The sequence below is a fragment of the Scatophagus argus genome, chromosome 4 (genome assembly GCF_020382885.2).
Source record: "Scatophagus argus isolate fScaArg1 chromosome 4, fScaArg1.pri, whole genome shotgun sequence".
In the NCBI taxonomy this organism is placed as follows: Eukaryota; Metazoa; Chordata; class Actinopteri; family Scatophagidae; genus Scatophagus; species Scatophagus argus.
In genome coordinates this window covers 6,648,285-6,672,825 of record NC_058496.1, presented here as the reverse complement: position 1 = coordinate 6,672,825, position 24,541 = coordinate 6,648,285, and the positions used below count along the sequence as shown (strand labels likewise).

The window sequence follows — 24,541 nt, the reverse complement described above, 5'->3', positions numbered from 1 at the left end:
TAAACCCCAAATTTGTACTTGCAAAAAGTACAGTACCTGAGTAACTATATTACAGTCCACAAATGGTAATTTGAAATAACCTAAAAAAATTGCAGCTTTCTAGGCTACATGATGTAAAAACCTGAATAGCCTTAGTCAGTAAAATGATTGCACTGCAAAAGTATGCTTATATCTGGAGCACTGTACCCCATAGGCAACTTTGTAGTTACAGCAGTAATGGGCTGGCCAAGTTGTTACTTTAACAAAGTGCAGGCGCGTATGTTTTTGTGTTGGGTCCAAAGACTGGCAGGAAGTCGCTGTTCATTTGACCAATCACAACAAGCGAAGTCGGCAGGACGAAGAGCTGAGATCACTCTTCCCTGTAGCATCTGCTCTTGTTTGTAGCTACATTAGCCCAGTCATTAAGTTAGTTGACCAGCCTTCTTATAGCCGGCTGGTCGCACAGAAGCAGTAAAGGTCTGTAATTTTCACTACGATACAGACAAGAGCGGAAGGTGAACTAAGTTACATTTCGGCTGGAGCATATAGGTGGACATGTTTAATAAGCTGCATGGGGCACTCGGGACTTACCTGGCTGCCAGTCTATCAACTGACAGCTGTCACCGCACCTAGCTGCTTAAGCTAGCTGGCTAGGTGAGCTAACGGCTAACAAGTGTTTTTTCGGGTTCGTAGCCTGGCTAATTTAGCTGGACAGATCTGATATAACTTCAGAGTGGAAGGCGACGGCTTCCGGATGAACGCTATATCTAATTATTTTCTAAACAACATTTTACTCTGGCTGCTTTCCAAACTATGTTAGCCGAAGAGCTTCGGACTGCAGTGTTTGGAATATTTTGAGAATCGGCTAGTTAGCTAGCTTTTAACTAGCTTAAAGCTCGCTGGCTGCATTCATTCAATTATTGAGAAACTGCTAAACCGTTAACGCCAGCACCTCAACGAACAGGACTGGCCACATTCAAGTCATTATTGTTGTTACGATACTACTAGATTTTGACTTGAGTGCTTTGGATTACTTCGGGGGGAATGAAGAAATTTTTTGATTCTCGTCGGGAGTTGGTGGGCTCTGGGCCTGGCTCCGGAGTCGGCGGAGGAGGCGCAGGTTCCGGCGGCGGTTGCAGCTTCATTGGACGGGTCTTTACCATTGGACGATATCAAGTGACTGTCGAGGAAATTGTCGCCGAAGGTGAATTATGTGTTTCTCTTTTGTGTTGATAAAAGCACGTCCTACAAACACGTTAAACTAGATTCACAGTCAGACATTGTTGTGAAGATGAACGGACGGGTATCATAAGATAAATAAGTGGGCCTGCATTTGTTGTTTCATGGCCCGACTAGTGTACATCCGTAATGCTATAGACCCACCTTAACTGTGTCTAACTAATGGGGATAGCAATGGTAATGCTTGTTGTCACAAGACTAGAACAGCTTCAGTATCAGTTGTGACCACCCCCTGGCAGGTCCTTTGAAGTTCAGTGACTTGCCAGGTGGCCTTACTCCAAGTGGATTTTTATTTTGTGGCTTGAGCTTGCTTACCTGTGTGTCATGATTAAAAAAAATAGAAAAAAAATGATTTTAAGGCTGAAAATTACAATTTGGGAGAGGGCATGTTGTTGAACATTTGACAGGTCTTCAGACTGACTTGTCTTTGCGTCACTTCACACTTTACCTTAAGGCTGGGAGGAATATTGTATAACTGGATTTTCTACTGTGGCGCTATTCTTTTACTGTGTAAAAGAGCAGGGCCATGCTGAGTCATCTGTCTTTATATTTACAGAAGGAGTGACATATCACAATGGTAGATTTCAGAAGTTTGAATAACAATCTATTGGTGGTTAGGAGGGGTTAAATGTTATTAGGATGTGCAGCCACGTAGAGCATGATCACATGACAGCTGTTAATATCAAATACATACTGGGCATTTTTCCATGTTTAAAATTATTAGCTGTAAGTGAATCTAAATCATTGAGCTCAAGATTGAGAAATGTTTTGTAGAAAAGTAGAGTGGTTGTAACTTCAGAAATGGGTAAGTATTTTTGTCAGAACATGCTTAAGCAGTCTTTGTGAATGCGACTTACAAGTCTCCCTTGGTCATTTGTCTTTCCAACGAGAGTCTGGCCTGCTCTATTAGCTAAGAGTACCCGTTACTAAATAATGAATGAAAGAAGACTGATTAATTCATCAGTACTATAGATGGGCCCCATCTGTTTGGCCTTTATGAATGGGACAGACATCCCACCTGAGTCCTACCCTGCACAGAAATGTCAGTGGAAACTTTTAGAGGAATTTCTTTTGTAAGTAAGGACTTATAATGGTTTGCTTATCTGTTCTTAAGAAAAAACTGAACCGCAGACGTCGACATTTTTGATACATTTCTGCATCTCTGAAATTGGTAATTGTTAGGCCTCATAAACATAATTGTACGTGGATGGTGAAAACCGTAGTTGGAATGTTTTTTCTTGCTCCGGCAGTGGAAGTACTGCTTGCAATCTGACTCCCCCAGTGTCAACTAGACCTATTTATTCACACAGTTTTGGATGTATTCTGGGCTATTAGGTTCTGTTAGTTGGCTGCTTCATTTGGAAATGTTTTTCTTCTGTCTGCTCCCTTTGTTGTCATTGTCTTTGTTGTCCTTTGTTGTCACAGAGTTACTGCTGGTAACATTAGACCTGTTCCCTGAGATGTATGTAGCATTTTGCATTGAAACAGAGAATGTCTCCTGACTTCCTGCTAGACTACACAACATGGAGCTTTAGTGTTTCATATTTAAAACAAAATCATCCAGTTTTCTCTTCATCAGTTTTTTATTTTTTTACTGAGACTGGACAGTCCATGCTAATTTCGTGTCACTTAGGTACTGCCATTGCCGTGTTGTGTAACTTTACAGCAAACATGTTTGTAAATAGCATAGTAGGGGTTAGGACGTGTGTAGTAGGCTTGAGCATAGATGGCAGTTATATAAGTTCCATTATACTGATGACAAACCGCGACCGAACGCTGCAACAAGTCACTGCGCTTTTCAAAGCTGTGCCCAAAGGTGTATTTTTGTGTGCATCTGCTTGAGGGTGTATGCATGAGCTAGAGTGGAATAATCCTGCCAGTCAGTTACGTCAAGAGGCAAATAGCTATTTGTAGCTGTACTTACAATTATTTGTTCACACTGTCTACTGAGATTGTAGACCCCTGCTAAAAGTTGCTTAAGAAGGCTGCTAATCCTTCTCATATCTTACACGCATCTCAGATTAGACTGTGAGACAACAAGCATTCAGTTGTCTGAACTCTGTCAAACCACACACACACACTTAAGGCCTGTGTTTCACTTGAAGTGTGTCTCTCTCTCTTTATTTTGATTCAGCATAAGGTCTCAGTTAGTTTTCTCTGGTGTTCATTGAAACCCACTTCACAAGCACATTGCTTCTCTGTGTCATAACTCCAATGCTGTAACTCAGTCAAGTACCATGCAGCACTGTGTTGCAGATTTTTCCACTTCATTGTGAAATTTCCAGTATTAAATTTATAGCTGATGACATCAGTGAAATTGTGATTTGTTACCATCCATGGTGACCCAGCTCCATGCTGTTGCATACAGGATAAAGTACTGAAACGCACATCAGTTCATAGGCAAGGCTTATTGTCATTATTGAGCTGGTTGGCCGAGGCTGTTGAAAAATGATTCACTATTTCTGATTCCCCAGTGTCCTTTTGTACTCCATGCATGTGTTAGATAAAAAGGCTCACAGCAATGTTGCCCAGGGACGTCTTTATGAAACGACACCCAGACCAGTCACGTGGAGCTGTCCTTGGCTTAGTGATGCCAGCTGGATGAGTCAGCCCAATGCATGGCATTAACACAAGCTGTGAGAGAAAAAAAGGCTGTGAACAGAAGAGCTGCGGTAACCACAAAGTTCAGACCTTGACAGTGAAATCTCCTACATCCTGTCAGCATAAAATCAAGAGCATACCAAATGCAATCAAATGAAGTCAGTTCATATCTAGAAGTCAGTGAAGACAACACACTTTCCCACAGTCCACTGTATAGTACAACTAAAACTGTTGATTAAATATTTATGGAACAATTTATCCATTAATTTTTGTATACTGCTTGTCTGTCAGGGTCGTAGGGTGGGAGGCTAGAGCTTATCCCAGCTCACTACAGGCCATGTTTTTGGTGTTGTTGGAGGAAACCGGAGTACCCGGAGAAAACTTATTTAGGCACAGGGAGAATATGCAAGCTCCACATAGAAGGGGCCCAGACCGGCATTCAAACCTGGAACCCTCTTGCTGTGAAATGACAGTGCTAATCACTGCACCACCGTGCTGCCGCGGCACAATTTATAGAAGTTGGAAAACCCTGAGGTGTGAGATTCTGTCCCACCATAGTCTGACTAATCTGTGTTGTTATTGGTGGTTTGAGTTGCTATGGATGGATGCAGCCATCCTGTGGTTTTCCCCGTGTTTCAGTATCACTGCAACCAAAGGTGGTATGATGAATTCTCTCACTTGCTATATTTTGTGTTAGTGTTGTCTACTCCTTGCATCCTGCCCCTCAGCACAACTGCTGACTCACACGGTGCTGTTTGAAGCTCCTCTTCCTAGTGTTCCAGCCAGCCATCCAGCCATGCACTCGTCTCATACAGTAATCCCTTTAAGCAGTCCTTCGCTTACCTCATCACTGTAATAACATGAGATACATACATATACACATTAGTTCAGCAAATACCAATTCTATTATTCCATCAGTCAGTGTCATTAGCTGCCAAGATTAAGAGATGTCTGATCTGTCAGGGTCAGAGTACAGCTGAGGGGAGCATTTTCAGTTATTTTACTGTTACTACTACTTACCTTTAGCACCTGACAAGTGACTGCTGTGAAAGTAAAATTAGTCAGCGTTTAATGTCACTGCAAAGATTATGTTAAGCAAACAATATGACACCATATATGGTGTTGCTGCTGCTATAGCTAAAAGTAAAACATTGCAGTGAAATGGGAGATTTTGTCATAGTAAATCTGTATACTCTCTTTTTATTCTCGTTTCTCCCTCTCTATTCCTCTACTCTTTTGCAGGAGGTTTTGCCATAGTTTTTTTGGTGCGGACTCATCAAGGTCTGCGTTGTGCACTTAAAAGGATGTATGTCAACAACGAACATGACCTGCAAGTCTGCAAACTTGAGATACAGATTATGGTGAGTAAGACAATTGAGTGACTGATTTCTGAGTGCAGCAAACTCCATTTTCTATGCAGACAGATCTGTACGAATTTCATCATGATCTGTTATTACATGTCATTTAATTTTCATCCTTCAGTCCTTATTAGATATAACCGCTAAAAAAACTCGGGACACTTAGTTGCATGATGTTTTGTCATAGCTAGCCTGCTTAATAATATACCAATAAAAGTGCAATCGCTAAAGCCAGCTGGGCAATGAGGTCTGACACTGAATGCTTGACATCTGATGTACTTCAGATTCAAGCACTGACATTTCTCTTAAAATAGTGTTTGGCCCAGAAATAATGATGGTAAGGGAGCTCAAGTTGAATTGGAATTAATGCCCTTCTAACATGTGCAGTTCTACTGAAAATACTGATTTGGCACTTTTCCATTTCCTTTCCCCTCAATTTCCCCTCTACAAATAGAGTTCTGACTGTAAGTGAAACTAAGCAGTTCCTGCGGCCACGCCCAGGATGGCATGACTAATGCTGGATGGTTATCGTCATTACCTCCAGACCTTTGCCAAATCATCAGCATTTCTCTACAGATAAAAATAGACTGACTAGTGACAGACAGTGGATGTATTTTGTAATTACTCAGCCTAAAATCATAGAACTGTAAAATCTATGAGAACTGTATCTCTGTTGTGTGTCATTGTTGCTTTTTCTGTGTTTATTTACACAGAGGGACCTAGTGGGCAACAAAAACATAGTTGGCTTCCTGGACTCCAGCATAACTGCAGTTGGAGCTGGCGATGTGTGGGAAGTCCTAATCTTAATGGACTTCTGTCGAGGTAAATCTGCCCCCCCCCCAATTCCTGTCTCTCTTTTGCCCTCGGCTCCACACAGCATCCTGTTCTGTTCGACTGATAGCAGTTGTTGTCAGTAGCTCTTCTCTTTCATTTGATATGCTACCGAGTGGTGATAGCCAACTACAGTAACAAAACAATTCTTACATCATCTTTTTTTTCATTTTTTAATGATAGAATTTGTTGTTTGTCTCATGTAGAATGAAAAGATGAGGTTTCAGAGCTTTCCTGAATCAAACAAATTGTGTAAATTTGAGACACCCCTTTTATAACTAAAAAAGTTTGTGCTGGTCCATGCGTCCTGGAAGATTTCAGCGTTCTGGATAAGTGGGAGCAATTACGGTCAAGTATTATCTGTGTTTGAAAACAATTCACGGGGACCATTGATGCCTTGGGTTCCTTAATTAACTGATGGAATCCAGCTCCACTCAGTCCTCCCCACACAACACTCTGCAGAGCCCCACGGCGCACAACTTTTTCTTTTAAGCTGAATGTTTTTAACTGTTCCTAACACTTTTGTATATAATCATGCCATGGGAAAAATTTGCGTTATATTTGGTGTGAAGACAAGGAAATGATTTTCATTGGACATATGATGTATTTGAGATTGTTCCGGGGGGGGAAAAAAAATAAACAAAGAAAAAAATATTGGAGTACACTATAGTACAGTAATTTAGTTAACTTTTAAGTAGAATATCATTCATAACATGTACTGTATATACCAGTAAGTGTTGATTAAGGACTGGTGACATTTCATTAACGCTATGTTTATCTATTTGTGTCATGTAGGTGGACAAGTGGTTAACCTAATGAACCAGCGGTTACAGACAGGTTTTACTGAAGGCGAGGTGTTACAGATCTTTTGTGACACATGTGAAGCGGTTGCACGTCTCCACCAGTGCAAGACTCCAGTTATCCATCGAGATCTCAAGGCAGGCCTATTTTCCAATTTGCACATAAGTACTACTCACTGCTCAGGCTGGCCAGATAATGGCCACATGAATTGTTTGGAAGTAATTTGCTGTGACTTTGCTGTTTACCTCATGTGCTATCAGTTTTGACAGGACTCATGTTGTCTTTCTCATGTAGGTGGAAAATATTCTTCTGCACGACCGAGGACACTACGTGCTCTGTGATTTTGGGAGTGCCACTAACCGCTTCCAAAACCCTCAGACTGAGGGGGTTCCAGTTGTAGAGGAGGAAATCAAAAAGTGAGTTTTCTGAACTGTTCATACCTTCTCTACTTGCCTAGAGGTTTGAGAAGTTGTGACCAGAGGTGGTTCAATTCCAGCCCGGACTGGCAGGAAAAAAATTGTGTGTTCATTCTGTGATGGGTTAAATGCAGAGGAAGTCTGATTCTCATCGGTCTGCTCTTAACACTAGGTACACCACTCTCTCATACCGCGCACCAGAGATGGTCAACCTCTATGGTGGGAAGATCATCACAACAAAGGCAGACATTTGGGTGAGAATGTTTAATACCGCTATGCTAAGTTATGATCACTGTAAGATCACATTAATTCACCATGATAATAATCTGCACAAGTAAATACTGACATGCTTGACATAGATGCAAAATTACATGAAACGTGTTGATAATTTTGTCTGTGCAGGCCATGGGTTGTCTGCTCTATAAGCTGTGCTTCTTCACACTTCCTTTTGGAGAGAGCCAAGTGGCTATCTGTGATGGAAGTTTCACTATTCCAGACAACTCCCGCTACTCCCAGGACATGCACTGTCTCATCAGTGAGTAACCCTGGTCCTCAGAATACACTCGCTGTCCTACATACAGCATGTACATCCTCTCTGTGTGCAGGTACTATAGGTTTGAAGGTGAATTTTCAGGCCTTTGTTTGTTGATTTCACAGGATACATGCTGGAACCTGACCCAGATAATAGACCAGACATCTACCAAATATCCTACTTTGCCTTTAAACTGGCTCGAAGAGAGTGTCCAGTTCCAAATGTACACGTAAGTCACCATGGCAAGACAAATGGCAGAAAGTTAAGGTGGGAATATAATGAAGCGTTTTTTTCTTAAGTACTAACAGTAGGGTCAGCTGTTCTAAGAGTTTAGGTCTCAATGGGAGATAAAAAGAGTGGTTGTTTTTGCTTTCTAAGGAAAGTAATCAAGGGCATAATGATAGTGAAGAGAAGCTATTTCTAGACTTTACCAGTTGGCTGCCCTCCATTCATCTTGCCCTTTTCTAGTGCATTTACAAAGTAGCTCAGCACTTGGTCGCCTGATTCAGCCAAAATTCTGACCTCATCTCTTAAGTCTTATTAAAGGGCAATAATTCATGGAAACTGTAAATCAGTCGCTGTGACACTCAAGATATTTTCCTAATACCTCACAGATCTAAAACATTATAACTCTGGTTTGTTTTTCAAATAAAAATTTCAAATCTCCTTACGGTTATAGAATTCACCTATTCCTGCAAAACTTCCTGAGCCTATCAGAGCCAGTGAAGCAGTGGCCAAAAAGAGTCAAACCAAAGCCAGGTGAGTGAAAAGCGAAGCATTTGAGTGGTGAGAAACAGTCATTGTAGGAAACTTGTATTTTACTGCTCAGTTTTCTCTTTTCCTCGCACAAGGCTCACAGACCCCATTCCTACCACCGAAACCTCAATCGCACCACGGCAAAGACCCAAGGCTGGCCAGCCTCAGCCCCAGCCAATATCAGGCATTCTTCCCATCCAGCCAGCTCTCACCCCACGCAAAAGACCCAACATGGCTGCTGGAGCATCACAGGCCATAGGTAAGAAGCTCTGTGATGCCTGAGTGTGTCAGAGTTAAGACCATTCTTACTAGGTAATATGGGTCTGCATTTACAGCAACGGTGAAATGCTCAAGAATTTCAGTCCAAACCCAATCAAGGGGACGCATTCCCAGGGCTTCAATTAGCCCATTCTTGAAAGGCTTTTAATAAGTCTTTTTGTGAGTCCTTTGACATCCACACTTTGACAAGACTGTCTGTGGCCCACTTGAAAAGACGGAACAGATGATGATGTGATATCACAATTGCATTGTACAGTTTATGTACAGTTCTTATTCTTTCATTTACTGGGGTCTCCATCAGTGTAGTTTTTGTTTTTTTAAAATGTGTTATTTGTTGAAATGAAAAGCAAAAAAGAGAGAAAGACTTTACAAAATGTATTTAGCTATGATACAGGCTTTTCCTAAATATATGCATTCATTATTACCTTAGAATGTAGTGCAGTTTTATCTTGTTTTTGTCTTCAGATGAAAGTGGATATTATGCCCAAAGCATCAGTTTGCCCAAATATTGCCAGTTATTGAAAGATTCTTTCCTACTTCCTAATTAGAGAGTCCTTAATGGCATACAAAGAGGCCTATAATTCCACAAATATACATATATTTAATTCACCATTCATTTTTACAACATGTCAAGAGTTTGTGTGTTTGACAGTTCGAAATCTTTGCAATAATAAATTCTGATGTGATAAATGAGTGAATAATGGTTCATGTTCTTCTCGTTTTTCTTATTTTTCTTCCCTCCAGGAGTCGGCATCAGTGTCCCAGCTCCAGCTGCAGCTGCTGTCCAACCTGCTCAACAGGCTCCTGGTACACAGGCTGCTCCTCAGCCAACTCAGACCGCCAACATGCAGCTACCTGCTACGCCGCAGCATCAGCAGCTCCTCATGAAGCAGCAGCAACCCTCAGCTTTCTTGAGCCCGCAGAGTAACCAGCAGGTAGGCATCCCAGCTGAGGGAAAATGGAAATATTTTTTGATCTCACTGAGTAAATCTCAGTCAGGGTTGCTGATGGATGGTGTGTGACAATGCTGTGTACGTACGTTGACAAAATTTTCAAGCTTGATGGTTTAGTTTTCAAAACAAAAAACAGTATCAGCAAACTGTTCCAGGAAACAAACTTGGGGAGTAATCACTCCTCTAGCAATTTTTTATTGTCTTTAGCACAGTGAGGCTGCAGGTAGAGCACATGAGGCCTTCGTGTTCTTGGAACTTTTTCGTGCTTAAAAAGCCCTGTGTGTTGACCTGTGTAATGGACCGTTTCCAGAGCAGAGGGTGCTTGGCAACCTGCGCAGGTGAAATTATTTCAATTGGCAGTGACTGACCACAGCAGAGTTTGAATTATTAGTTTATTCAAGTTTTCCTGTGTCGTTTCACAGTATCACTGCCCATGCAGTAACGCACAGAGTACAACGCCCCACACACAAGCGAATATCCGTACTGAACTGGTAATGAGCCGTAATCTTGAATATACAAACAAATGCTGTGTGCCTGCATGTTTATTTGACTGTGGTATCTGTTTATCTTGTGTTTCAGACTGTAAAATGTAACTATCTTGATTTCTTTTGAATGTTTTCATTTTATTTTAAATCTCCACTGATTATTCCCGGTTGCCGTTTTTAGCCAGAGCTGGGCTGTTTTTGGTTTAAAATTTGTGTAGTTGTGTAGTTATTGTATTCTCCAGATGGAATCTGTTTTTAGGGACAAAAGATTTTATCACTACCTAAAATGTTGTGAATAAATCTCTTTTCATCCTCCCTCCTCCACTACCATCTGTGTGTGTGTGTGTCCCTCCCTCCCTATTTTCTCTTTAATGTTCTCTTTATTATCCATTGTGTGTTGTCAAACAGTAAATAAACTCTGAAAAGTACGCTATAAAAGGCTGCTGCACTTGTCAGAGAGCTTTAAATCTTGACAAACTGGGTCTTGCTGATGTACTGTGTGGTATTTCTATGTAGTATCAACTGGTACAGAGCGTCCACCAGCAGCAGCAAACAGCATCTCAGGCGTCTACCCTGCTGCAGTCCCAAGCTAAGCTTGTTCCTCCAGTTGTTGTCCTGCATCACCAGCAGCATGTAGCCCATGAAACAGCAGCTTCTCATCTGACCCCCATCCCTGAATCTGCAGCCGTTGGTCCTGCGGCTGACCCAGAGGTCGCGGTAACATTCTGCTCCAGCTGCCGTCTGCTGTTGTTTTGGCCCAGAGAGTTGATTACAAGCTCGTCTCTAACCAATCACATCCATATTTTTACTTTTCTTCTTCTGGGGCATGGGGGAGGCAAGATTGCTCTCACAGAGTATATTTAATGGGACAATATGAATGTCATGCAGCTAGAAGAACTTGCTTTGATGCTGTCTTTTTAGAAAGACGCTACAGTTATACACTGTATAAATCATAACCGAATCATTTAGCATCACATTCTGAGCTCCTTCTTTCAACTATCAAAATTCTGTTTTCCATACTTTGTTGACCCTACTGTCTGTATTTTGATCAAAAACTTCAAGTCTTAGCAGTAACGCTATTCATGAAGTGTATCTGCTTTTGTACAGTCTCCGCCCTGGGACTGCTATCAACCCTTTTCCATATCAGTTTTTCTAATTTCTAATCCACCTTTGTTTGCAGATTCTCCTTTCTAGGGGATCTTATTTGCTTGGTTTTTATATGTTTGTTCATCTTTAGCTGAAAGTTTCTCTGTGGACATCATAGACATTTCCCCTCATATTTTCCCCACTGTATATTCTTCCTCTCCTTATAGACAGCTGGCCGAGGGGCTCACAAAGTCGGCTCATTGACACCTCCCTCATCGCCAAAGATGGCCCCGAAGAGCGGCCACAGACGCATCCTGAGCGATGTCACTCACAGTGCTGTGTTTGGGGTCCCGGTCAGCAAGTCCACCCAGCTACTGCAGGCGGCTGCAGCTGAGGCCAGCCTCAACAAGTCCAAGTGAGCAGAATTAACTCTCTGGATGAACTGTCCTTTCATGGCACTGGGTGAGCTGAGGAGGGCAATAGACAGTCCATTCATTTGACAGGACCCTGAAGGAGGATAAACGATCCTTTTACATCCCAGAGAATCCAGCTTGAGAAGAATCGCTCGATTCAGTCTTTAAATAGCTCTGTTCACCTCTGTTCATCACTTTCACTCGCTCTTATTTGCATACATCCCTAGGCCAGTGTCCACAGACTTAAAGCCCTTGATCAAGTTTTTGTGTTCACTCTTAGCCTTGTTTAAAGGAATGGTTCGCTCAAAAAGGAAATGTACTCACCCCCCATGCTAATGGAAAGTCAGGTGAAGTCCACAAAACATTTCTGGACCTTCACTGCAAAACAGTCTTACAGCAAATAACTGAAGAAGCCAGAGTTTTGAAAATGTAAAAAAAAAAAACAAAACAAAAAAAAACAACAAACAAACAGCTGAAAAAGAGATAATAATAATATGGCTCCATACAACTTTTTGGCATGCATCCGAGTTTGTGCATCCACTTCAGGGGGGGGGGTCTGTGCTGCATCGCTCTTTTGCTGCGAAGCTTAGCAAGTGGAACTTAAGGAACTTCATTTTTGGGTGAACTGTTCCTTTAAGTTTACACCTCTGTGTACTGCAGATCAGCCAGCACTACTCCTTCTGGTTCCCCATGCTCGTCCCAGCAGAGTGTGTATCATCCATGTGATGCCCAGGCAGGCCTTCCAGCACCCAACGCTCAGCCCAACTGGAACCCCTTCGGCGATGATAACTTCTCCAAGCTAACAGCAGAGGAGCTGCTAAACAAAGACTTTGCAAAGTTAGCTGAGAGTAAGTTTCACTTTTTCACTGCTTACTTGCACCAGCAGCATTGGTAAATAGTTTATGAGTATAGTTTATAGTCTATGAGTAATGACTTTTTTCTGTTTTGCTGTGCACAGCTGCTGCACCAGGAGAGAGGACCACTGGCTCGAGTGAAAATCTCATTCCAGGGCTAAATGCGTTTCCAGGTAAGTCTGCCTAACTCTTCTTCTTGTGCTGTTTCATTCCTTGACATAAATTATTTCCCATTAGGCTTCTCTTTTTCACATTTCTCTCAATCTCATCTGTGTGCCACATTGAGAGAGGTGGAATTCAACCATTTTGTTGTCTTTTTTTGTTGCTGTCTTGACAACATCATCATAAAAGTTTATGTCCCAGCAGCTCCCTCTTGTTGTGTTGGTGATCATCTCACTTTTTTCTTCTCTTTGTTCACACTTTGTGAACTGTTAAGTTGAAAGACCTGCAGGCATCATGAGTGCAGGTTCAGTTTTGTTGACCATCCCAGACCCTTTTAATACCCTCTCTGACACCACAGGTAAATTTCTTGTCACAACATGATGCACAATGAGCTGAGCCTTTTGATTCTCTCAGGCGTCAGGCGCTTGAACAAATATATTCCTCGAGTTTATGAGTCACTTTCTTATTTACTGAAGTAGTTTCCTGGATATCACACTTCCCAGAGGTTAGTTTAGGAGTGTTGGTTTTGTGGTTTGGGTTTGTACACAGTCCTATCTTGTTGACATAGCAAGCAGCCTCACAGTGACTCCTTGTCAGCTTCCATGAATAGAGACCATAGCTACAGTGAGATCGCATCATTCGCAGAGCTGCGCTTTTGCTGTTGCCTGGCAACGCAAAGGACAAATTCTCCTTTGTTAATTGGATTGCCTTACTGCAGGAGGAGCCTGCTTACCAGTGGCCCTAAGACCAAGAGAAAGTTAAGCATGCTGCTTTGTTAAAATGACGACCCAGCCTTTTATGTTCTCCTCAGTCTAGCCTTTTGCCCTGTTGGAAGTGTATGCTTCTTAGCTGTGTAACTTCTTTTGTGTAGTTGCTGTTTAAGGCCTGAACTGAGAGGATAAAATGTTGAGGCTATTACATAACCAGGATGTGGTTAATCTTCTTCGCCCAGTCTAAGCTGTCTGTTTGACACCTTCTGTGTAACTCACTCAGATAGGTTGCAATAGTCTTCTACTCATGGGGCATCTGAGCAGCATTTAGGATCAGGACTGCCTTACTGGAAACAAATAAAAAAACATACAGCATAGTGTATAGATTTTTTTAATATTGCACATTTTCTCTATTGACTTTACTAGAAGATTAGCTTTTTGACATTTAGGATTTATAAAAAGCTTTTCACCAGTGTTGACCTCTTTCCTATAGTGAAGGGGGCAAAAGGTCACATCTGCTGCGCCATTTTCTGAGCCAACTCATTCCTTGTCTAAGACACCACCCACCCACCCTATTTTTCCCCATATCAGTTTCCTGTAAGTATGAGCCGCAGTGCAGTCAGTAATTTGTTGTTTCATGCATGGACTGCATTTCAGCTTGATGAAAGCACTAATTCTTTATACTAATAGAGGTCCAAATAAAGTTTATTTTCTACAAAGGTTTTGGTAAAACCAGCTTAACAAAGATGACTGCTCATTTGTATGCCCTGGTCCAAAAATGGTTGGACAGTGTGGATAATCTATGGTTACTGTGAAGAAACTCATCAATTGCTGTGGCTTGTTTCGTTTAATTGGTCTTTTATTTTAGTGTTTAAGTTTGTACTAAGAAAACATGAAAAAATCAGTTGTACTTGTACAGGCTAGTGGAGTTTTGTCCTTTGAATGCATGAGATTTCATTCAGCTTGCTGGTCTTGGACTGTTTGGATGTGTTGTGCAAAATGAGATGAACTAAAAAAAAAAAAAATAAATAAAATAATTTATTATTCTATAATGGTTCCACTGACATTGCAAGCAGTCAGAAGTTGATTCATGTAAATGTAAAATTTCCATGAAATGTTGATGTGTCTTAATGCAGTCCTCATCTTATCAATTCTTTCACCTTTTTTGGTCCCTTGCCACATATGTGACTTCAAATACTTCATTAGAAATATTACTGAACTATAGTTATCCCTGTGGTTTTGTCAGTAGGTAATGTTTTCCCACATTTCTGTAATTTCCCAGCCTGGGATCAATAAAGTATATCTATCTATCTATCTATCTATCTATCTATCTATCTATCTATCTATCTATCTATCTATCTATCTATCTATCTATTTATCTATTTATCTATTTCTAGAGTTTCATATCTCATTAGTTTTTCTGCTTCCTTCTTATTTGTATGCAAAAATCCTCCCTCATGGCCCTTTTCTCTGTCTCGCCATCTGTTGCCACAAACTTCTCTCAACCTGCTCTCTCTTGCTCGCTCACAGAGAAACTGATTGAGGGATTGAAGTCCCCTGAAACTTCTGTGCTGCTTCCTGACCTTTTAACCCTGGCTGACCCCTTCAGTAGTTCTGCAGAGAGCTCCACCAATGGTACTAGCTCTGTTTTGGTCCCCTGCCTTGCTCTGACATCCCCCATCTGCTCTGCATGCATCTTTTTTTCCTTCCTTCTCCTCTTTCACTCACATATTCACAAAATCAGGAAAAAGACGCACTGCGGAAAGGAGTAAAGTACGCCTCACCAATTTTATCCCCACCAAGGCAGGTCTTTTCCTTTTAAATTACTAATAATGTGTTTGCTGTCTCTTTATAGCAAAGGCAGAGGTGTGTATGGATTCACTGATTCCTGGTTTGGAAGCCCCGCAGGCCCAGCGACATTCAGGCCAGCCAGAACTCATCCCTGCCAGCATGCCAGGTTAGCATCCTGGACCACATAATAGGGAATCTTTGCCGCATTTTCACCAAAGAATAATAGTTTCCAGCTGTGGTCATGATCCCCTTGTCACTCGTCAAATACTGAGGGACTTCTTACAACTGCAGGCAGTGACCTGGCAAAATCGGTTTAAAAAAAAGAAACAACAAAAAGCAATCTTTCCCTTCGCTCCTTCAAAATGGCAGCTGATTTTAGTGACTGCAGCAGTTGCTTTAGTGTACTGCAGTGGTATGTGTTTTTTAGGGTGCGAAGCCGTCTATTCAGTGAGAACATTTTTCACTATCGGTGCTAATCTTCCACCCGTAGTGCATTCTTCTTTAATCATCGGCATTAGCTGTGGCAAACATACAGGTATTCACAACTTCTGCTGAGTACATAAGTGCAGCTCCTATTCCTGCATATTATCTCTGGGATTTTCACACTTTTCTTTGATTCTGATAATTATGCTTTCAGAGATAAAACTAACAAAATGCGTTTTCCTCTACTCCGTAAGCTAACAGTCTTATTTTTACCATGACCCCTTGTCCATCTGGCTTTGCTTCTCCCTATCTCAGACTCTCTCACTGGGGAGGACTCTCTGCTGGGTTGCGATCTTTTATCTCATACTTCTCCTCATGGAAGCCAATCTATTTCTGCTCTCCCTTCCTCCTCCTCCTCCTCCTGCTCTTCTGCTCCTCCTGGCTCTGGCACTGGATCCTGTCTGGAGGAGCTGCCACCTGGTCAGACAGCTTCTGGTAAGATCTCCCTCTATGCAGCACCCCTCAGCTGGCCTTATGTTTCAGCACCCAAGACCATCACAGACTACAGATCCTTCCAAAACAAGGAGGGCCTGTTTTAACAGAAAAAAAACAAACAAACCCAAAAACATATGAAATCATGTTCAGTGACAGCTTCACAGACCCTTGACTCATTTGTAGAAGAGCCAACAGCCACCTAAAATGCATGGCTTCTAAATACTGTGACTGCCCTTGCTCCATCTATTTTTAATCTACTTGCATCCTCCTTTCTTTTTGCTCGTTTCTTTGGCTGAGTTAACTTCTTTCCCCCCCTCCATCATTCCTTCACTTCCTGTTCCTTCACCACAGACTCTGCTTTCCTCATGTCGTGTGGGGAGAAGGGCAATGACGACGAGTTTGACCCTATTCCTGTGCTCATCTCCAAAAACTCAAATCAAGGTAAGGTTAACAGGATAGCGAGATGAGCACTCACACCTGCTGAAGCCCAGACCATGAGCCACAAAAAAGATGAATAATTTAACACCCTAATTGAGTTGGCATAGCATAGCTGTTTCCTGTGAAGGCTTGTATGGGTGTGCTTGTCACATCAAGGCTTTTTTTTTATCCCATCAAGCTGTCACATTAGTCATCTTTCTCTCTTTTGTTTCTAATGTTACACTGCCAGTAGTTCTCTGCCTTGCAGGTGTTTGGCTCTTAGTAGTTTATCTTGAAAGTCTCCTCATGTAATTAAAGCATTCCCTTACTCTTCCCCCCTGTAATGATGCAGCTGTATAAAGATTATCCCAGCTCACTCTGCCTGTTTCTCTTTCTCTTTCTGGCCCCCCTGTTCATGCATTTCACTGCTCTGCCATCATTTCCCTTCATCTTCATCAACACCTCGCTCTTATTTTCTCCACACAATCTCTGTTAATATTACTTTCTTTTGCTTCTCCCTCGGCTCTTCCATGTCCATATCTGTCTCTCTCTCTCTCTCTCTCTCTTTCTCTCTCTTTCTCTTTCTGGCATGTTTCAGGTGGTCACTCGCGCAGCAACAGTGGCAGTTCAGAGTCCAGCATCCCCAACTTGGCCCGCTCCCTTCTGCTGGTGGATCAGCTCATCGACCTCTAGAGGGGGTGGGAGAGGTCGAAGGGGGCAGTGTGCAATCCTAACAAAGGGAGGGAGGGGTGGGGGTGGGGGATAGAGATGGAGAAGCGGAGGCACTTAATGTAGCACCTTAAGTATGACGTGAAACAAAGGAGCCAGCTCAGCACTGATTGGTTCAGTGGAACCTTTGTGTTTATGTGCCTCCTTGGGCTCATCTCCATCTCTAGTTGCCTGATAAGCTGATTTCATATATCTCAGCTGGCTTTTGACATTCCCACGCTGGTAAAAATCTTCTCATCAATGCCTGAGCATATCGTCTGCTTCTGTCCCGGCGACACCATGGTCTTCCTCATGCTTTCCTCATATTTGCATCAATATCCCTCATTGAGTGCTCTGCCATGGTGGTCGACTTTAACCGTATGCACTTGTTAAACTGCTTGATCACAGCTGCATTGTGCTCACTTTGTGTACTTGTACAGGGTTGAAGCTTTATGTAAACAACCCACCTCAAGCCAGGCATGCTCATTTGTGTCAGGGGTCTGACTAAAGAGTGAAATGCTGTGGACCTCCGGGAAACATAATGCACTTTCCTGTTCAAGCTTAAGACTAAATTATTGATCAAACAAAGACATACCCTGAGGGTTCAACTGAGAGCTGTTTGCACTGATTGAACCAGTTTGTAAAGAAAAACAATTGTCAGCTTTGGACACTCATTACAAAGGTTGCACCAAATTTTTTCCATTCAAAGCTTCTGCTGAGGTTTTCTAATTAAGCTTTGAATGTCTGTTGTCATATTTTATGACGTGATCACCTCAAACATACTAAGTCAACACATAAATAAATAATCCCAAAACAAAATCCTCAACTTCAAATTGCTGTTAGACTTCCTTGTTAATACAGTAGAGTGCAGCTGCATTTTGAAAATGACTACATCTTACCTCTCTGAAGTTATTAGAAATGTTTCGATCGCACAAGTTGGCTGTTGAAGGAGATTTCAGCTGCCTTTTTCAAACATTTTGCATCATCTGAAAAGGTCAGATCTGGTCAGTTCTGTGCTGCTATTCGCTCAGAGATCAGCAGGTTTTAACAGCTGTTAATCTAAGCTATGGTAGTTTGTGTATTGAGAGCTGCAGCTGAAGCTTAACTGCATATTTTCACCTCTTTGGGGATGTAAGGCAGGATATTAGTTCTCCTAAAACTGCGACTGTAAATCTGTCAGCCACGATGATGTGTTGAAATCCTGAAACTGGTGAAGTCAGTGTTAACATGGCTGATTCATTCAGCTCCGTTGCCAAGGCAGGATTTTTTTCCACTTTCAGCATTATCTACAACCCTTCCTAAGACCAATAATGGTATGCGTGCATTTTACATCTTTTTATGTGTAGACTCAGCATCATTTTCTTTCACCCACTGTCAAGATAAGCACACAGAAACAAAAGTTAACCAAGTTATTTGCCCTGTAGCCATGCCAAAGGAAAGATTTTATCATTATAAGGCTACTTAGCCATGTGTCCTGTCTGCTCTCAGGGTCAGTGAAGATGAGCAGATTTTTAGCAGCACACCTCCAATACACAGAGGTGTCAGTGTAGATACTGTCTTAACAAATAAGCTTTATGTGAACATCTCCCTCTCCCATTGACATCCCCTCTGTCCAGTCTATCCCTCCCACATTCACTGAGGTCTCACTTGGCTCTCGTGACATTCATTTCAGAGGAGAAATTCAGAAAAACTTCTTTGTATGTACATAAAATCATGATTATTTTTCTCATTTTTGCTGTTGTTAGCACTGGTAAAAGTAGGGTTTTTTGTGTGTGTAATATTTAAAAGCATTTCATCTGTCATGGTACGAATAAATGTGACTATTACTGATAGTGCTTTAGACTGAATGTATGAACCATTATAAAATATGTAAAATTGATAAGGACATATAGATAAAACAAATATTTGTGTATTGAGGTGTATTTAAAAGATATTGACTGTCTGTCCAAAGTCCTTCTGTCTTTTCTCTCCATTCATGTCAAGCATTCAGCTAGCACATCTCTTTTAGACAACGACACATGAAACAAAGTGCTTATGACTTACCTGACCGGGTAGTATTTTTATCTCTGCACCAAGGTTATTTACGTGATACTGGTTCTTATATTGCTGTATAGCACTGTTATCCAACAGGCAGCAGAACAGAGCTAATGACGGAATGTATTTCCTGATATCTCTGTAGCACCGTTCACCTCGGGCAACTGTTCCGGTCTTGTCAAAGTCTTGTGAAGTGTTACCCTTCATTCTGGCTTTTTCTGTCGCCAGTGAAGGTCTGTTTGTGTAGGCATAAGTCTCTTTTAAAGATCATGTCACCTCAGATATGTACGTACAAACAGAGCACAAAACATAGTTAAGTTAGGGACATAATTTCTCCTCCTTCTCCACACAGTTTACATATTGAAAACACTAAGAACTGGCATAGGTAAATAAAACTCCTTTTTTTTCTTTCCATCTAATGTTGTTCAGTTAAGTCATTTGCATTTTTGTGGCTAATCTATGCAATCCTACAGTAGTGCTTCATGTCCTTATAAGACGCTACAGTGCTGTATCCTGTAGCGTTCTCGCCTTGGCCGTACAGTTTTACTCGTGTTGCCGCGTGAAACCGATACTCGTTGTGCTGCTTGGGTTGATATGATGGCTGGTTGTTTAAAAATGACTTGATTATATCAAAATGTTTGACATGATTTGGCAGATGTCCATATGTCAAAACAGGAGCGTTTATGGAGTGTGTACTTCTATTTTTATGAATTAGGGCTCAAGAAGAGAGACACAGAATAAAAGTCATTAATGTGAATGTAAATTAAGTCTTTGGGTCACATTATTTCATTTTTACTCGGAGGAGAAAAGAGCCATCAGGATTTATTGACGGTCTGAAGATTCATTCTTCCAATTTCGTTGATTTAATTACCAGGCAGATTTTCTTTCCTTCTGGCAAGTAAATTAGATTGCAGATGCGCTAACATGATGTTATCCCCTGAGGCCTTTTCTGCTCAGATTTCACTACTGAACTTTCATTTAGTGAGTGTACAAGCATTCAGCCATTGGTCTGCCTAGCAAGTTGCATCGTTGTCCTTTCGAGATTTTATCGTTTTTTGTTTTTTTTCTTGCCACCTCTTCATATCGTACTTGCTTACTTACTTTTTTTGTTTTTTTTTTTAAACTCACATTGCAGTTAACTGCTGCTCTGATTTCAGGTCAGAAACTTTGTCAAATAGTGCTCATACACAGCTGCAACAGGTAGCTAATTAATTGATTAGTTGATTGAAAGAAAATGAGTTGCCAGTTATTTTGATAACTGATAATCGTTTCAGTCATTTTTCAGGCAAAAATGTCAGAAATGTTGGGATTCCAGCTTCTTAAATGCATGGATTTGCTGCTTTTCTTTGTCATTTGTGAGAGTAATTGTTAGTCAGAAGAAGCAGTCTCACAGTTTGTTTGTTGTGGTATTCGGCTCAGACAGATGAGATGATCTCTAGGTTATTTTTCCGTTAAATTAACTTCAGCTCAAATCATGTAGAAAATTGTATATACTGAGAAATGGGCTGTGGACAGTTCAAAACAAACAAGAGGTGAAGGAAATTTCCCAAGAAGTAAAAGCAAAACAAAAACTGGTGTTTTCCTTTAATGGCTGCCACTAACATCTTGCCAAGAGCTGCCACTTAACTGCTGCTGTCAACACTTCTGAGGTAAGACTGATCTGTCTGCTCATCTGTGCAAACCTGTCTGTCCCTAATTACTTTTGCTGTGAAGGCTCCTTGTTTCCACAGACGTACCGACTCCCTCTGAGCTTCCTTTTACCTCTTCTGCACATTTCTGCTAACACGACTTACAGTTTTTGGAGGTTGAGGAGAATGCTACTGCAGATGTGGAAACAAGGTTATTAGATGTTGTAATGGTAGAGACAACTAGACTTTGTCTGTCTTATGTGACTCGTTCAGAGGAGAATGTGTCTGTTTTGTTGAAGTCCTGTGCTGTTTTTTCACTGTTGGGCAGCTCTCATCTATTCTCCAGCAGTTACAGATGATCCATCGGTCATATAGTATGTCATGTGTGACTGAGGTTTGATGGGCAGCTGAACCTGAGATGGTTAAGTTTCTTGTTGTAATTTTTGTGTTTTTGTTCACCTCTGATATTTTTTGCCTTTATCTCTGCTCTCTAATCCAGATGTGCACGAGGAGGGTAATGGCTACTCTGTGCTTGGCGAACGACAAGAGACTGAACCTCCAGAAGGAGAATCTCAAACAAACGAGGGATGTGTGCATTCCAGTGATGAAGATGAGGAGAAAGGAGTCCATCAGGAAGGGCAGCAGCATGAGGGAATCATTGAGAGTCATACGGCAGCCCATGACTGCAGCGGCTCCAGACCTTTGCTGCTGGACTCTGAGGACGAAGAAGAACAAGAACCTCAGTTAGCCCCCCACCCAACGCCTCACTCCAACGCAGCGCCAACACAACCATCTGCCATCTTCCATCAACCTACTCCAAGCACCTTCGCTCAGAATCATTCCCAGCAGGCACACCCCTTCCAGATTGGGCAAGAGGACATGTGCGATGTGTTTGCCAATGCTCCGTTTCCACGCGCTCCCCTTTCAGCTCAGCAGCAGCTCGACGTGTTCTCTCAGGCTCCCTTCGGAAAAAGAAAGGAGACTACAGGACCTCAGGCCAAGACCTCGTATCCTCACGCAGCTGGAGGTCAAGGTGTAACCCCTGATCAGGGTGTGTTGGGACAAGTTGCCCAACAGCCGTTCCGCCCACAAGCTCTGGCCAAATATTCCCGACACTTTGAGGGACCTGTGCCCCAGCAGCCAGTGGCAGCTCACAGAGTAGTGTCTAATGTGAGCAGGCAAGCTGCTGTGGCATCAGTCCCCGTTGGACCGCTTCACTCATGGACCTCAGAAGTGAGCACTGTAGACCCTTTCGTCTCTGCACCCTTTCACCTCAAGGCCCCGCAAGAAAAACCCTGAACGCACACTCGAGAGCTCAGAAGAGCAGAAGATATCAGCATCACTGAATTGTGCACATTATTACAGGCATACTGCATGCTGTCACCAGTGCTGCAGCTGGACTGCAGGCCTGCATGGATCTCATTCTTAACTGGCTCCAATTAGTTCTGATTAGTTACACTTGAATGTTCCGTTAGAGTAAGAAAACTGACATCGTTCCCAGACTTCTACTTGCTTTTTATTTTTCCCCTCACATCTGTTTACCTTTTGAATTGTCTGTCATCCTTTTGGTACGTACATCTACACAAAGACAATATGGTGGTCAAGCATTTGATCGTTTTATTGCCTACCTCAGTTACCTGTTGTGTCAGCGCTAAAATACCACACGGTGAGGGAGCTTCCAGGTTGTCTGCAGCTTTGGCAGTTTCATTTCCTGTATATTTGAGCTTTACTGTGAATCTGTGATCTGACGACACCTCACTCCTCCAGCGTATTAGTTCTCAGAAAAGACGGAATCAGCTTGAATGACAAGATCATAACTTCACAGAAGCTCGGAAGCAGAAAAGACAAGGACCGTATGGCACTATGAGTGAGTGAAACACGTCTGCAGTCTGTCAACACTATTGTGTGAGGTTTTTGTGACAAGATATTTCAGAGGTATTTATCTGTAATTACATCCGACAAGAAATTTTAAACCGTATGGTTATGCTCTCAGAGTGAGTAGTTTGGGCCTTTGGTCTTCTTCCTTCACGGTTTGCTATGAAGCCAATGCTGGATAAAGATTCATAGACCTTTCAAAGTTAAGGTGTTGATAGGAAATATTACTTCATTTGTTCCAAAATGTTTGCATTATTCTCGTGTATTATGTTAGTGGTCACTGTCATGTCCAATGAAAATGGAATATCACTGTTTGTTCCGTGTTACGTACAAGATGTATACAAATGTTAGGGGTAGAAAACACATCATGGTAGTTCCTATGTTATATAAATGTAGATTCACTTGTCTTTGTTCCTCCTTGTTTTACAAGATATCTCTGAAGCCTTACACTCTAACAGTACTTCCCTCCTACGACATCAGACAGCACAAATCACTTTTGCCTTTTGTGCCCTTCTAAACAAAAAAACTGCTGCATTTCTGTCATTTTGTTGCACTTGCATTTACCACCAAATATTAGTGTACAATCATGTACAACTTTTGCTGTCTGCAGTATGCTAACACACCAAGATGTACAATATTAATACTATCGTAGTCAGCTCCAAATATGTACTGTGACTCACTCTTAATGAACAACTGAAGTGAAAACTTACACTGCAATAAGAAAATGCTTTCCTGCAGTCACACAAATATCTACAGCACGTATGCATAGCAGTTCCAGTCAAAGATTGTGATGGTAGTTTTGCTAGTGAGACCTTGAATGATTACTGATTGATGGCATTTCTTTTTGAATTTCTTTCCATAACCATACAGGAATATTTTACTCTCTGGTCCTCTGTGGTTTATAAAATTGTGGAGCACCTTTTGGTTCCCTCCATGGCACTTTCAAGAAAGGGGACCCATCCTGATTCAACCCAAAGTTTAATTCATGTATTCCTTTGTTGAAATGTAAAATTCTTAGTTTTCTTTTCTTTTCTTTTCTTTTTGAAGTGTACAATCTCTTTGATAAATGTTCACTTTTGTCACCCAACTTATATACATGAAGGTTGCACATAGTCACTGACACAGTCAGGGTACCCTAAGAATGTGTTTTGATTGCAACACAGCTGTAAAATGTATTTCGACAAGTGTTATGTAGGAGGTCTGGAGGATTCAGTCTAAAACCCCAAAATCACTCGAAATACTTGTTATGCTGCACAGCCTGCCTTTGAAAACTATGTTTTAAGTCATAAAAAAAATTAAATGAATGTAAATCAAAGTGTGCACAGTTTTTGTAGTAATTTATCATCACTGAAGCATTGTTGGGAATGCTGCTAAATACATATACTTTTAATTTGAGAATGTTTATTTTACCCTATCTCTATATCAGTGTGGCACATACGTTTTATGCTACTATGTGTATCTGAAAGCTATTTATTTCATATAGCTTTCAAGTACATTCTTCTGAAAAATGTAATGTCTTCATCTCGACAACTACAAAATTCTGTTTGTGCATTAAAGCTATCAGCAATAATACAGTATTACAACATGACATGTACTGACAGGGAACATTTTGCTTTATTATTAGTGCTTGAACTTTTCATATTCAGCACATTTCATATTTCATGTTATGAAAATACTTTTTGTGCTTTTTTTCTTTTGGATGTAGGGCTTCTACC

At 41.5% G+C, this 24,541-nt stretch overlaps 1 protein-coding gene across 17 annotated transcripts; it reads left to right on the top strand.

Moving 5' to 3' along the window:
- Positions 1–291: 291 nt before the first annotated feature.
- On the top strand, positions 292–24,146 carry LOC124058185 (AP2-associated protein kinase 1-like). 17 transcript variants are annotated; one of them, XM_046387157.1, is made up of 20 exons: positions 292–1,183; positions 5,062–5,180; positions 5,891–5,999; positions 6,804–6,946; positions 7,104–7,225; positions 7,398–7,479; positions 7,628–7,760; positions 7,883–7,986; positions 8,437–8,516; positions 8,609–8,697; positions 9,537–9,727; positions 10,747–10,941; positions 11,544–11,731; positions 12,390–12,577; positions 12,688–12,756; positions 14,986–15,090; positions 15,311–15,412; positions 15,985–16,164; positions 16,516–16,605; positions 21,451–24,146. In XM_046387157.1, exons 1-20 carry the CDS (start codon positions 1,024–1,026, stop codon positions 22,248–22,250), a joined length of 3,249 nt encoding a protein of 1,082 aa, XP_046243113.1. In that variant the 5' UTR covers positions 292–1,023; the 3' UTR covers positions 22,251–24,146. The 17 variants fall into 17 exon arrangements, with proteins under 17 accessions (XP_046243113.1, XP_046243120.1, XP_046243116.1 ...); XM_046387164.1 differs by having other exon boundaries at positions 293–633; positions 8,609–8,772; XM_046387160.1 differs by having other exon boundaries at positions 293–1,183; positions 8,609–8,772; positions 16,135–16,164.
- The last annotated feature ends 395 nt before the right edge of the window (positions 24,147–24,541 follow it).

Bases quoted from the DNA above. Each gene is read 5' to 3' on its own strand.
- LOC124058185 (XM_046387156.1), top strand. From the start codon at position 1,024: ATGAAGAAATTTTTTGATTCTCGTCGGGAGTTGGTGGGCTCTGGGCCT. The intron at 6,947-7,103 runs GCAGGCCTATTT...TTTCTCATGTAG, and splicing joins TTATCCATCGAGATCTCAAG to GTGGAAAATATTCTTCTGCA. The intron at 10,942-11,543 runs GTCGCGGTAACA...CTCTCCTTATAG, and splicing joins GTCCTGCGGCTGACCCAGAG to ACAGCTGGCCGAGGGGCTCA.